The 15,140-nt window shown below is 44.9% G+C and overlaps 1 protein-coding gene across 1 annotated transcript in view; it reads left to right on the forward strand.

Moving 5' to 3' along the window:
- The first annotated feature begins 13,285 nt into the window (after window positions 1-13,285).
- TM9SF2 (transmembrane 9 superfamily member 2) overlaps window positions 13,286-15,140 on the forward strand; it is a 29,980-nt gene continuing 28,125 nt past the window's right edge. The window contains exon 1 of the mRNA XM_082279282.1: window positions 13,286-13,561. Within this exon, the coding sequence (XP_082135408.1) occupies window positions 13,430-13,561 (132 nt within the window). The 5' untranslated portion in view covers window positions 13,286-13,429. The remainder of the gene's footprint in view (window positions 13,562-15,140) is intronic.

The following is a 15,140-nucleotide window of genomic DNA, read 5'->3' on the forward strand; positions in this document are numbered from 1 at the left end:
AGAAGTAGGCACCATTCAGGAAAAAAAAACATCTGGATAAGAAAGAAATGAATGATGATGAATGTGTGAGGCTTAAGAAAAACAAAGGTGGGTGTGGGAAATCAAGAAAGTAGAGAGATTTTCAGTGTCCCTGTGAGACCAAGGTATGTCACATCACTGATAGGAGCTAAGAGACTTCTGGGGGACTATGAGCAACTGAAAGAGTTGGTAGTGCCTGAAGCTATGTTGTTATGTCACCAGTATTCTCTAAAATGTGAAGAATTAGAAGAAGAGCAAGTGCAAAAACCATGTACCTCTACCACAGCAGCAATCCTACGAAGTTCAACATGGAGACATTAAAAAGTTCTGCATGTGGGACAGAATAACCTCAAGCTGTGAAGCAACAGCTCTGCTGAAAAGGACCTGGGGGCTATGGTGGGTGACAAGAGGACTATGAGACTAGAATATGATCTTACTGCAAATAGCTAACTGCAGACTGCATGATCAGAGTGCTGGGAGGAGGGTGGCCAACAGATTGAACTGGGTATCTGCATGGCACTGGTAAGTCTGTAGGTGGAGTACAACATCCAGTTTTGGGACTCTTGCCTCAAGGGGGATGTGAAATACACTGGAAAGGTCCAGCTAAGGGGTGCCACTATGGTTCAGTGTCTGGGGTGCATATGCAGCATGAGAGAGGTGGAAGGAGTTGGGCTTGTTTCTCCCAGTGAAGGGGAGCCCAAATGTTGATGAAACAGCAGTCTAAATCTGCCTGAAAAGAAGGTACAAAGATGCCAGATCCAAACCCTTCTTGGTGGTTTCAGGGAACATAACAATGGACAACAAGCACACATGGCAGATGTGGAGCGTCAGGCTTGCTATTAGGAAAGCTTTCTTTACCAGGTGCTCCAGGGAAGTGGTGGCAGTTCCTGCCTTGGAGGGTTTTCACAATTTGGCCGGATAAGGGCACAGCTGACCTAACAGTGGTGCTAGTCCTGCTTCAAGAGGGGTGATCTCCAGGATGCCATCTAACCAACATTTCTGCAATCTCATTTCTTGATGTAAAGTTATCAGTGTAGGTACTGCCTACTTCACCAGCACGGATGGCATTTTAGGAGAAGTTGTAAACAATCAATGCAGCACGACACAGACAACTTGCTGCAATCCAAACATGTCACCCAGCCTGAATTAATAAATGCACAGGCTGCATATTCAGCTGCATGTATTTTCCATTCAGCCAGATCACACAAATACAATTGTGTCCCTTACAAAGCTTTTCCCACCACACCCGAGGTGCTGAGGCACTAGCAGACTCAGCTGTTGATTTTCTGTAATTGCTTCCAGATTCACCATTTTTGGCAGGCCAAGTCACCACAGATTGCTTTCTTTTTTTTTTCCTTGAGTTGAAAAACTCCTGAAGCACTCAACATGCTTCAGACACAAATACAGTACTAAGAGGTCTTACAGCCCATATGAATCCATAGATTGCTGTGTCAGATGCACTGTCAGCCTGCCAGACTACCACTCTGCACTTACTCATTTAGATGAAGGAGGATCAGTATAGGAGTTGATCCTTGCTGAAACAGCATTGTCAGGCATCCAACAGACAATATACTGGCCAGTGCAGCCAGTTTCAGTATCTGTGAACACAAATGCAGCACCATGTAATGTCAGAATCGTAATTACCCTTTCCACACTTAAATTTTCTATTATTTTAATTTAGGAGTATAACTGTTCTACACGTTGCAAAGTCATGCTATTTAGGAGACCACCAAAACTGAAAAAGAAAGCTGACTTGCAAAATTCTTGGTGTTGACAGATTTTGGGTTGTGTCACTTCAATTTTCTCTACAGCACTGCACTGTGTTCCTGCTCATCCAAAGCCAAGAATGGCAAACAAACACCTCTTTCTGAGCAGTGCCACGCAACCTTTTCAGACCTACCCACCATGTAGGAGTTTAGAGATGATTTTCATTATAGGTATAGTGAGATTTGCATTGTTACCAAATTCACATCAGGTCTGATCCTTCTCATTACAGCCTCTATTTTCAGTTCCTGCCTATTTGCAGTGATCCATACATAGCATGGCAAGTAAACTTCCCAGGGAACATACTGTAATTTCCAGAGAGAAAAGGTCACTGAGCGAGCCATCTTCATTTCACCAGAACTTCCCGACTTTCTGTCACTTTCCTATGTAAATAATATGCATGGATTTTTTCACATCTGATCAACCTTCTTCCCACCAATCATAAACTGAAGAGGCAGTTTTGCATTTATCTGTATTCTACACCACCTTATTATCTTTGGTGAGATATAGAAGACAGAGATCAGCATGTAATTCGAAATTTCCAGCATTCCTCTAGTCTACAATGAATTCTTAATACAGAATAGCAGAGATAATAATTCCCCTACTTGGTGTTTTACATCAACTTTTGACATCCTAATCCCATTGACTGCTAATTTAATTAAGTTTTACACTAACCTCCATCCTGTTATCGACTGGGACATATTTACAAAAAAATTTTAAAGCATGTGATACTTTAAAAATGATCTCAGCAGAGAACTTACACAAAAATCAACAGGAGGACCTACTGCTCCTGGTGCTCTCTTTCTCCTGAAATACCTAAGCACTCCTAACATGTCACTTTGAAAAGGGCAATGAGGGCACCTAAGAAAGAAATTTACTTGCAAATGAAGCCACATAACCTTATTAAACCACTTTGTGTGGGGGAGCTGGGAAAACTACCTCTTGCAGTCTACCCAGTAGAAAAATACACCTCTTGGTTGTTTCTAGTTATTCAAATTTGAGTGCTTAGAGACCCCACCCTCCAAAACATAAAAGGGAATTCATTATAGGAGGAGTTGCAGTAGGTTTGCTTGGTTTTCTCCCTCACTTGAGAAAACAAAAAGCTTCATGCCAAGGATCTTAATATTTTTGTTGGCATAGGGCAGTGTCTTGGTTTGAGACAAATTTAGGAAGAAAATGCTCTGGAATGAACGTCTCCCCCAAATACAGGTTTTTGGCATTTCCTCCCCCACTGATACGAAAGGAATTTATTGGAGGAAAGTGAAAAAAACTATTTCTTTAACAAAGTGCCAGCAGGGCATAGGAAAAATTAATAACTGTTAAAATATTAAACCTTCTCAATGCAGAGAAAGCTGGTGGGTTTAGAGCTTCCTCTGTAGCTGGCTCAGCCCCTCCCAAGGGGCTGGGGTGCAGCATCCCTGCAGCCTCCCTGCCAGTCCACAGGGTCTGATGATCTGGTTCTCAGATCACAGCTAGGCCCAACAGTTCCAAAAAAAGTTACCGGAGGATTTTGGTACGCTGGTATGCAGTCCTGGGAAAAAACCTCTTGCCTCAGCTCACAAGCCAGCTAGCAGCAGGAAAAAACTCTCTGCCACTGCAAGCAAAGCCAAGCAATACGGGGGAGTGCATGTGTCCTTGGACACAAACCACACTGAAGAATTCATCTGGCTTCTCTCCCCCCCTTTTCTGGACCCAGCTTAAAGCTATGGGACCCATTTCTGGGCAGAAAGCAGATGATAGGGAAATACAGTATTATCATAAAATCAGCCCAAGACAGGCAGGTTTGTATTGACTGACCCAGCAAATCCGGGTCTGTTTACAGTGACACACCACTGCTAAGCAGGCAACAGCATTTCTATGAAACTGCAACACTAGATGTGTAATATTGAACAAAGTTTTTAGTCTGGACATCATTTTGTTATTCTTAGAGGAAACAAAGTTACCCCATTTTGTGCCACCTTCTCTCTCCACACCTTTCTTCCTCTTCTGTCTTCCACATACTTGGCTGATCCCTTGCCTCCTTTTTGCCCCACTCCGCAGTAGTTTAATGAAGACCACATGTCCCTAGTTTACTTATGAAAGAGTTATATGGGACAGTGTCAGAAGCCTCCCTTGTACTGCCTGCCTGCAAGCCACCTTTTATACCATCTTTTTGACTGTCAGGTCATCTTCCTAGGTGATCACACTGGCCTCTCCCCATTCCTGCTGGGAGTCTTCTGCTTCAGAGTGGTTTCTCATCCCATCTTCAGCACTTCTTTTAGGAGCCAAGAGTTCTCCAGGGCTCCCTTTTCCATTAAAATTCCTTTCCACAAGACTGCATTTACCAATTCTTTCAGTGTGTTGAAGTTTTCTGGTTTAACTTCATTAGTCCACTGCTTTTGCTCCCTCCTCTCCTGAAACTCGAGAGCTCTGCTGATTTGTGATCTTTTCCACTCAGATCACCCTCCTCCAGCAGCAGCTGCCTTTCATCCGGTTTTCCCACATTAACCAGCAGCAAACCACAAGCCACCAGGTACAGCTGCACACGCCTCATGTCACTGGAGCAAAAAGCTGCTCTTTATCCACAAAACTTCAGGGATGGGCTACACATTGTAATTGCCTCATGAACACATATCTAGGACAGAGTTTCAGGTGCTGTGGGGTGTACCCTACAGGAGGTATAGCCATCACTTCTGCACATTCCCTGCTGCATGCAGGGACCTGGTTCAAGGTATAAGCTCACTGCAGTTAAAGAAGGATGTTTGTGACTCTGCAATCAGACTCCTAGTCTCCATGCAAGCAATTCCACTAGGAGCCAAGAACCAGCTCAAATGCTTTGGCTCTGTGCTGTCCCCCACTCCCAGTAAGCCCTAGGCTGTAACTGACTGGAAAGAGAAGTCTGGGAACCTCAAAATTGTGTTGACATCCCTGTCCCTGAACCAATGCACTTCTTTCCCCAGTGACAGGCAGTCAGATGTTCAGATGCAGATACTGATTTTGCACAGTTCCCATCTTGGCTGCTGAATTTCTCTCTGAGGTCAAGGGAAGTGGCATCAGGAAACCAGCAACACTGACTGTCTTAAGAAAGGGCAACAAAAAATTGCCAACAAAACCCACAAAAAACAAGGTATATAAATCTAAAATGCAGAATTCAGAAAAACAGGAAAAAAGAATTTTTGCCTGGATTTCTCCCAGAAACAGCCACAAAAATTCTCTTTTAGGCTGATGATCAAGAAAATTATCTTTTAGTTCTACCCACATCATCTTACGTGGTATTTTAAACATAATATTATTCACTATAATTTTTCACTTCTAATTGCAATGTCCTTTCACTTTTTTTACTTCTTAGTGCCAAGCTTAAAAGAGCTAAGTAAAACTCTTTTCAGTGTCAAATCCTCCCCAATTTAAAGGGCTGGGTGCATTGAATTACTACTACCATTTAACACACATCCTGCTTTTTGTGGTTCTCTGTCTTGCTTTTGCTTTCCTCCACTTATTATTTTCTTTCCTTTCTCCATTTTCTATTTCAGGCTGTCAAGGAGAAAGCAGAGTCTGACTCCCGCAATGAAATGCTTCACCTGCAGAGCCTGCTGAGAGTGAAATTGATAAAGGACAGCACCAGCCCAGGCAATTTCACTCACAGCGGGCACTTGCAGGTGAAGCACTAGAATAAAATGGAGCAAGGTTACTCACCTGCTGCCTCCCAGCACAAATCACCAGTTGATAGCTGCTTGTTTCATGATCTTTTCACTCATCTGCCATGCACCACTTGCACTGACCCCAGTGCAAGAGGCAGGAACCAGGCATGTAGACCAGTGTTTGCAGGCAGGGGCTGAGCCCAGTGCTCTAAATGTTGAGCACCTGGCTGAAGGCTGGCCTGGCCATGGGACTGCTCAGGCCACCTTCCCACCAGTGGGATCTTTTGGAGGATGCTTGCAGTCCCACACCTCTTCATGTAGGACAACAGTCCCACAGAGCTGTGACCACTACAACCGCCTGACAGGACAAAGGCAACTTGTAGATGTTTCTGTAAAATCTCTATAGGGTACCAGCCTGATGTAATTTAAGATAACCTATACTTATTTTAGCTGGTGATTCCCATGGATCTATTTCAACACAGATTTGATCCCAGGGGGTATCACTCTCACTGTCACTCCAGCATTGCTTTGCCTCAGTCCTACTTTCTTCACTATGTGAAAATCTTGTGTATGAAAGAACAATTTTAGTCAGCTCAGGATTTTTTTATTTTGATAGGAATATTCCTCAAAGCCTGACTGATACCAGAGCTGATGTTTTTCCCTAAGACAGGTTAGTATAAAGAATAGTCATAAGAGAATTGTGGTGATGCAAGGTAGGGAAGCTGGGCTCTGCTATCTACCCTTTTTTTCAATACTAGGAGTTGGGGATGAAACTCAGCATTTCCAGATTTGGAAAAAGCAAGTAAACAAACAATCTTTTCTTTCATAATTCACCATGTATTTAACAAGGTAATTACACTAATTCATACCCAAGACCAAAATATTGTGAAATCTAAAAACGCTTAAGTCTTTCAGGGGAACAATCATAGTTGCGCTTAGATCACATGGATAAAGCAGGCTTAAAAGTTACAACAGATAACCTTTCTCGTACTTCAGGGCATAAAATTCCAGGAATGGAAGGGATTATTGAGAAACTCCCCTTCTAAACAGCGCTTCTTATGAAGTGCTATACAGTTCTTGTTAGAGACTTGAATACCAGGCAGTGCCAGACATATGACAAAGCAATTCCTGTAGCACTGGTGGGGGAAATCATTGCTACAAATATTCTTTCTATAAATACCTGTCATACCATTTACAAAATTCAAGGACTGAAATTAAGACCTAAGGAGCACAGTGAAAACTCAACGTACTTGAATACCCTGCTCCTAATTTGGAACATAATTCTCAACTGAAATTAGTGGAAAAATACGAGTCTCAAAAGGATTTAACTGCCTCAATGCCTTCATGTCTATATTGCCAGCAGATGCATCCCAAATCAGCTTTGCAGCCTTTACTGTGCTGTTCCAGAAGGCTTCTCACAATCTGAAGTGCAAAATTCACCACCAGGAACTGGCCTTGGGTAAAGACCTTTATCAATGAATGTGGCTGATTACAAGTGTGATTATTATCATGCCATGGGAGGATATAGGGCAAGGAGAGAACACTTCAGAAATGGGACCACAGATTAACTACTAATAAGCAGATGATCTCTGTGTGTCCCCATTTATAAGATAGATTATAATACTTTTTAAAAGTTATTTTTTCCCAAAAGATCTAGTTTAACTCTTGTCAAAGATTCTGTACAGCCTCTTCTTGGAGGAAAAGAAATCCACAACAGAGTCTTCTTTTCCTAGTTGATAGAAATCAGTGACCATTAAGAGTGATATTTAAACTTGAAAACTTAAATTAGCCTGTACATTTAAGATGACAGTAAAACTATTACTTGATCATGCTTACTGCTGAACAGGTAATTAGCTTAACTCATTTGGGGGTCATAGAGCTATAAAAAGAAAGCATTTCCGTTTGTTTTATCCACAGACATATTACAGTATAAGGGTTTGTTCCTTTGCAGTCTCTGTAATTCATACTGATGTTAACAGCATTATATTCTTACACACTAATTGGTGCAGCCTGAACCAGACCCACTCCAAACATGGGAGATGTGAGCCAGGCAGGCAGCAATCTTCCCACACTTCCTTTTGCGCCAGTTTAAAACTCACCAGGGACCTCAGAGAAACCTTACCTATAGCAACAGCTGAAACAAGTCATAAATGTATCTGCTCCCAGGGCCCGGAGTGCTCAGGCTGCTCTGGCTGGTGCCACATGCCCCCTCTCCCTCCTGGAGGAGTCTGGCTTCTGGAAGGGTGTTGGCTGCAAGGCATCCCCACATCCCTCTCAGCACACTCATTTCTCTGAAGGCTCTATGCCATTGTTCAGGCAAAGGCATCAGCTGAGCTGAATTTAGCGTTAAATATACTGTAATTGTCTCAGCATTTTCTTTTTAGATGTAATTCATTAGCCATTTTTACCTGACAGAGCTCTTTTTTGCCTATTTTATTCAGTCAGTCCTTTCTCTTTTTAATTTAGGGAGTCAGCATTGGACTGATGGCATATTTCCAGTGTCCTATGAAACACAGGGAAAAAGAACATAGGCCTCCACAGCATACTAAAAGCCTGAAAGAATTTGTGTTAAATATTAATTTGAAGTTGGTCATAAAATCACAGGAAGTTCTGAATCTAATGCCTGAACAAAGATTAAAAAAAAAAAAAAGTGACACAATATCAGACTTGCAAGTCATAAAACCCAAACAAAATCAGCAATGGCACAACCAGATGAGTTTCTACACACCTTGTGACTACTCAGAACACTGCCTTGTTTACATAGGTAATGATGTGGCTTCTGTATGAGAGGACATGTTTTTGCTGAGAGACTGCAGCTCTACTTGGACCTGAAGGAGAAGCACACCTCACATTCCACTAAGCTCTGCAGAGTAGTCACAGGTTGCAGCACAGCAGTGGTCCTGAGCTGCAGGCGGCCAACACCTACCCACAGGAGGACTGTGCCTTCAGAAAGGCAAACCAGCAGGATCTCTGCCCTGGCACCTCACAGATGATGCTGCCATCCATCTGCATGGGCCAAGGGCTGCTCACATGATGCCTCTGCTCCCCCATGTAACATGGCCAGTGCCATGTTGCAATTGCCATGGAAACTTTGGAGCCACAAAGGACTAGAGCACTCAAGGTGCTTGACTCCCACTTCAGGCACAGAGCCATAGCTCTTCTGTAACCCTGCTCTACTGTCATCCCATTGAGGAGGAGCACAGCCCCCTGCATTTTCAGGCTCAAAGCTCCCTGAAGTTGTCTTTCAGTCGCTCAGGGAAGTACCTTATGCTTAGCAGGATTGGCATTGTTCGAATTTCCTCAGGTCAAAGTGATGCCATGATGATTTTTTGCCTTTTCTTTTATACCCCTGTTATACCTTTTTACAGCTTCTGTATTCTTAGTGCTTTTTGCCTACATTCTTGGACTTGTTTGTTCAGCTAGGAGACTGAACATTTTAGAAGCTTCGTAGGTAGAGGATAGCGTGCCCCAGACTCCAAGGTCCTCTCCAGAACACATTCTGTAAACTAAGATAGAACCATCCAGGGGAAGGTTCCTTGGGGAGGGGGGCTCACTCAAGCCTCTCACTGGAGAATTTTTGATAGATGTGCTAATTAGTAAGACTTATAATGTTATACCAGATCTTTTGAGAGTGGGCATTGTGGTGTGCATTTCAGTGCATTCAACCTACACGTAGTGCACCTAAGGATCCTTAAAATAAATACCAAGGTAAAATCCCTTTTTCCCTTCTAACCGTGTTTGACTCTTAATTTTAAGACCAGGAAAAGGCATCAAAAGTAGCATTAATCCTCATGAACTATAATCCTTCACCTGTTTCATCTCTGAGACATTCTAAGGCATATTTGATGCAGCTGGTGGGGGCGGGGGACGGTTGGAAATTGCTACCAGCAGTGGTAGTTAGCACAGCCATCTGGGACTTTAATTCAGCTTCCACCTCCACCTGATGAAGTCTTCACCCTTACTTCTCATTTTATAGAAAAATGGCCAATCTACCAGTGCAGGGGCTACTTAACAGCAGGGGATTTCCCCCCAAATATGAAAGACGAATATGAAATTTGTCATTGTTAGTGCTAATTGCCTCAGGAGAGAAGAAGAATGCACTTATTTACTAAACTCTGTATTTTAGTTGCTAGGGGAGTTTCAGGTTCCAGGCTGCAAACAGATAGTTTATATTAAAAAAAAAAAAAAAAGTTGAAATGATAATTAGCAGCAAAGCGGACATTAGCTATATCCAGTTAACACCCTAAACATGGTGCAACAGAGCGTTATTTTGTTCTTTGGTACTAAAACTGGAACTGAATTGTAACCTGTAGCGGGGAAAACAACTGTGTGCTTGCACCTGCTGCAGCAAGGATTATTTGTCTGTTCCACAGCAAGTGGAACAGGCCCACAGCTTGGCTGCTAAGGCACTATAGTGAGAAAAGCAGACTGCAGTGCCCTCAGTCAAAGGAGGGAATATGCTAGAAGAAGGCATTAGACACTAAGCTATAGGATATGAGGGACATTTAGGACTTTGTTTCTGAAATGAAGAGCTAAACTGTGGGAACTGTGAATATTTGGAAGAGGAAGGCACCCCTTGAAGGCCAAACATGAGCAGCAAAATGTGAGAACCACCATAAGAATAGCAAAAGTTATTCACAACGCTTTCTGATAAAAGGAAGGGATAGGAGTGACACTTACTTCCTCAGAAGTTTCCAACTTCTCTATATTCTTATCTTTGTATTTTCTTATGACAATAATTTATCAGGAAAAAACAGAAGGTCCTTTTGCGTTGGCTTCTGTTTGTTCATTAGTCTCTGAAACAGTATTTTTTTCCTGCATTTTATTTCACAGTCTTGCATAGCCTTGAAATTTCTGATGATAAAACCTGTGATACTTGTTCTTCCAGTACTAAAACTACACCCCCTGAACTTTAACCTATGGCCATAAAACTTGTAGCAGGCAAATTCAAGAAGAGAAAATATCAAGTAGGTTGCCACTGAATTTCTCATTAAATTAGAGAAGATGTGTTTTGCCCAGCTTAAAATTTGATCTCAAGGACCATGGCCATTCCTGCGATTATAAACCGTGGTTATAGTTGCTCCAAAATGACACGGCCCACAAACTGTTTTTCTATATCACCTTTGCAGAGCAGTGAGGAGGGAGCATTATAGCATATGGCACCACATCCACAGAAATGCTGTTTGGACCAACTGGTAGAGCACTCCTTAAAATAGGTCTGATTCAGCAGGTTTTGCAGTCACGAAGGCAGAGCTAAGAGGAGGGATTTAAGCAGATCACAAAGCATTTAAGCACACACCGCAACTCCTACTCATGGCGCAGCTTTTGGAGTGTTCTCAAGGAAGAGGAGGATTAGATGGGCAAAGGCTTTTAAATATTCTCTCATGTGAAGGAATGGAATTAGGCCCACAAAAGTAATTTGCTTGGAATATTAACCTGGGAAATGGGAGATACATTTGAACTCCCTGGTGGTAGAAAAGAAACTGAACTCGGGTCATTTACAACCTGATTATCCTAACCATGAGTAATTTTAAATAAAAAGAGGGAACTGGGATTTCTTCTCCAGCTGTGCTTGTCATAAGGCTTGATCTTATAATTGTGCTCTTAGGATATCTACAGGATGAGACAAGTAGGAATTGGAATGAGAAAGGTAGATGAACATCTTATATTTTAAATATATGGAGAGTTCAAAAATATCTAATGTATATGCTATAAATTAATGCATTTATCTCAAACTTCAAGAATGGCTTGGGTAATGTCAAAAATTCACAAAAATTTATTAAAATAACCTTACCTAAGGACTATGTTATGTGGTCTACGTGCTTAGATGCTCAACCCTGTATCTGGTGAATTGACCCACCCAAAGCTTCACCCTGCCCTAGACAGGTTGGCTACTGTAGGATTGTGTGATCAACAAGTGTGCCCCTGAAGCCCTGTAGTAAACAGAAAAATAAAATAAAATAAAAGATGTTGTGAGAACAAAGGCAATTAGTGGAAATGCTGCAGCATTTACAGAAATAGTTTTTCATGAGAGGGTGTTGTTTGGAGTTTCTGAAGCTGCACAAGCCCAAACTGATGGAACATGTTAGGAAGTAGGGAAAAGTAAAATGATAATCTGAGTAATGTCCTCTCCTACATCAAAACAGAGGTTTTATGTCTGCCTCTCTTATAGGGTGGGGTTTTTTTGTTGGGGATTTTTTCAGTAGATTTTTGTCAGTGCTATACAACAGCAGCTGCCAATGACATGGAGGGAACAGGGACATGGGTTGTTCTGAACGCTCAGCTGCAATGGACAGCCACCACAGCCAACATCTGTCTGTCTGTCTGTCTGCCTGCCTCCTCCCCAGCTCCACTCAGCCAGCAGTATGTCTCACCCCAAGACTTCAGTCTGAAAACTGTGATGAGTTGTCTACCCAGAAGAATTTAAAAAACCAAAAACCCATGGGAATTAAAAAGACCAAAACCAGACAGGGATGTTGGTTGCTCTGGGTCTGGTATGGGCAATATCACACCATGGTCACATGACACCTGGGTCTGGAGGCCATCCTGGCTCCTTGACTACCCAGCCTTCAGGGGTGATTGCTCCCTGCCTACCTGTGTCCATCATTATTTCCCCACAAGAGTCCATGGGAAGAGAAGTGAGGAATAAAGACTGGATTATCTATTTTAAAGAGACTATATTTTGCATGAAGTATTCCATATTTTGTAAAAAAAAAAAGTCTCACTCCCTTTCCCCTCTTTTCCGATGGCAACCATATTCTGCTGCATCCGGAGGAAGCTCCTGTTTTGTTTCAGTACTCTGAAACTAACTTTATATTCTAATAACCACTTCATCATTTAGGAACTCTTGAAATGAAAACTATTGGGAATTCAAGGGCATTGGTAAGAGGGACTGGGCATGGTGGTTCCCTCCTCCCGGTGAAACCCTTGAGAATTAAAAAAAAACACACAAAAAAAAACTCAGACAAAATTTATTTTAAAAAAATATGTAACTTATTTTTAAAAAGACAAAATTTATTTTAAAAACATCAAGGACTGCAGGACAGGCACGAAGCCAGCGCAGCCTGACTGGGATCGGTGGACCCAGGCTTTGCTGGGACTGACTGCCTGGATGCAGGAGCCCCAAATGGCCACTGAGCACCATTCCTATCACCTGTGGACATTCGCAGGCTCACTGAATGGGACAGGTGGGAAGGGAGCACAGTGGGACATCTCGTCTAACCTCCCTGCTCAGGCAGGATCATCCCAGAGCACATGGCACAGGATTGCGCTCAGATGGTTCTTGGGTATCCCCAGTGAGGGAGACCCCACAGCCTCTCTGGTCAATCTGTTCCAGTGCTCTGTCACTTTCACAGCAAGGAAGTTCTGCCTCATGTTTAGGTGGAAGTTCCTGTGCATCAGTCTCTGCCTTTTGCCTCTCGTCCTACTGCCGGGCACCACCGAGCAGCGCCTGGCTCCGTCCTTTTGGCACCCTCCCTTCAATACTTATAGACATTGATGAGGTCCTCTCTTAGATGTCCCTTCCCGAGGCTGAACAGGCCCGGATCTCTTCGCCTGTCCTGGTAAGAGACAGTTCTAGTTCCTCGATCATCTTTGTCACCATCCGCTGGACCCACTCCAGGAGTTCCTGTCTCTCTCGTACTGAGGAGTCCAAAACTGGACACAGCACCCGGGCCGAACGGGGCAGGATCACCACCCTTGACCCGCCAGCAAGGCTCTTCCTCAGGCATTCCCGGTGTCGCTGCTGCCGCGGCGCTCCCGGCGGGACGGAGCTGCGCTGCCATGGCAACAGGGGCGCGAGACACCCCGGAAGCGAACGCGCGCGCCGGCCCGGCCCCGCCCCCGGCGCTCGGTCAGGCGGCCCCGCGCGCGGTGGGTGACGACGTGTCGCGCGCGCGCCAGAGGGGAGCCGGAAGCGGCGCGGCCGCGTCAGGGCGGGCGCGGGGGGCGAGAGACGGAGCCGCGACCCCGCTGCCGCCCAGAGACCCCTGGCCCCGCCGGCCACAGCCCTGCCGCCCCCCGACCCCGACATGGCTCTGCGGCGGCTTCTCGTCATCGCTGCCGCGCTGGCGGCGGCCGCCGCGCCCGCCGCCGCCTTCTACCTGCCGGGCCTGGCGCCCGTCAACTTCTGCGAGGCCGGCAAGGAGAAGCCCGAGTGCAAGGTGAGCCGGGGGAGCGCGGAGGGGAGGCTGCTGAGGCCGCCCGGGTGCGATGCGGCCTGGGTGTTGTTTCCCTGCCGCGGGGGCTCTGTGGTGGGGTTTGTCCGGAGGGTTTGTAGCCGCCTTGCTCGGCCGTACCGAGGCTCCCCGGCGGTGCGGGGGCTGTGGCTGCGGGGACTCGGAGCGTGGTTCAGTTCCCGCTGTGCTCGAGTTGCTCACAGAGTTGTTAGGGTTGGAAGGGACCTCTGATCATCTGGTCCAACCCCCCTACCAGGGTGGGGTCGCCTGGAGTAGGTGACACAGGAGCGCGTATGAATGTCTCCGGAGAGGGAGACTCCATGACTCCCTGGGCAGCCTGTTCCAGTGCTCTATCCCCTTCACTGTAAAGTTCTTCCTCGTGTTGAGGTGTAACTTCTCGTGTTTGAATTTATGGCCGCTGCTCCTTAGAAAGGAAATTGATAAGACAGGGGACCCAGGTGCCAAGCAGAGGTGCTTGGCTGGCTCCTGGCTCAGCTCCGGCCTGGCTGGGAAGTGGCCACGATCCCTCCGAGGGAAGGAGAGAGCTGTCGCCTCATCCAGTGAGCTACGGCCACGTTGGGGAAGTAGGAAGTCCCGGCTGGTTATCTCTTGGGTCGTTTCAAATCCTTGCAGGAAAGCTGTAGCAAGTAAGGATGGCAGTGACGGGTCATGCTGAGGGGTGTGTGTGTGATTCTTGGCAGCAGCAAGCAGCTGGTGGCTGGAGCAGATATCAAAGTAAGCACCCAGTAACACTTTCCTTGCCGTCTCTTCCTGGCTGCCAGAACCTGAAGTGTAGGGGCTTCTAGGCTTCAGAGTGTCGAGTGAAGCTTAAACTTACCTTTGTGCCTGCCGAAGTGATGAGCAAAGTTCACATAACCAAATTAGTCGCTTGTAATGCTATTGGTGGGGAGAATTAATGTAAATCTCCTCTGATGAAAAATAGTCTTTTCTCCTTTGGGGCACCTTTTGAAGTTGTTTCCTGCTGCCGTGATGGAAGTTGCAGCAGACTGTGCTTTAATACTCAAATGAGAAAGTTCAAGACCAATCAGTTTTATGATCCATGGGCTTACTGCTGTAGAAAGTGGCTGTCTTGCACTTTCTGAGCTCTCAGTTTCTGCATTACATGAAATACTGGTTTGTAATTCTTTAGAATAGGAGGCTGCTTAAACTGTATGCTTTTGGTAAATACCATGTGCTGACTTTATCCTTTTGCTGTCTTGAATCAGCAGAGCCAGGAATAAGCCAAGCACATGATGAAGGCACTTGAGTTGTAGTAGTAAAATATCTTGTGGAGGTTCTTTTATAGGACCACAGAAATGGTGCTTGGAAGTGACCTCAGCAGGTCACATACTGCAGCCTCGTGCCAGCAGCATGAGAGGACAGAGAGCACCACTGTTGTCAGCACTAGATCAACTCAGCTCTACCTTTGTTTAAGCAAGCCTTGGAAACATCCAAACATGGAGCATCTCTCTCCTCCCTGGGTGACCTGTTATAGCGCTGCACCACCCTATTAAGGACTGGGTTTTTTTTCAAGTACAGGCTAAAGCTTTCAAGCTGTAGTTTG

The sequence above is a fragment of the Coloeus monedula genome, assembly GCF_965178545.1.
Source record: "Coloeus monedula genome assembly, chromosome: 3".
Taxonomy (NCBI): domain Eukaryota; kingdom Metazoa; phylum Chordata; class Aves; order Passeriformes; family Corvidae; genus Coloeus; species Coloeus monedula.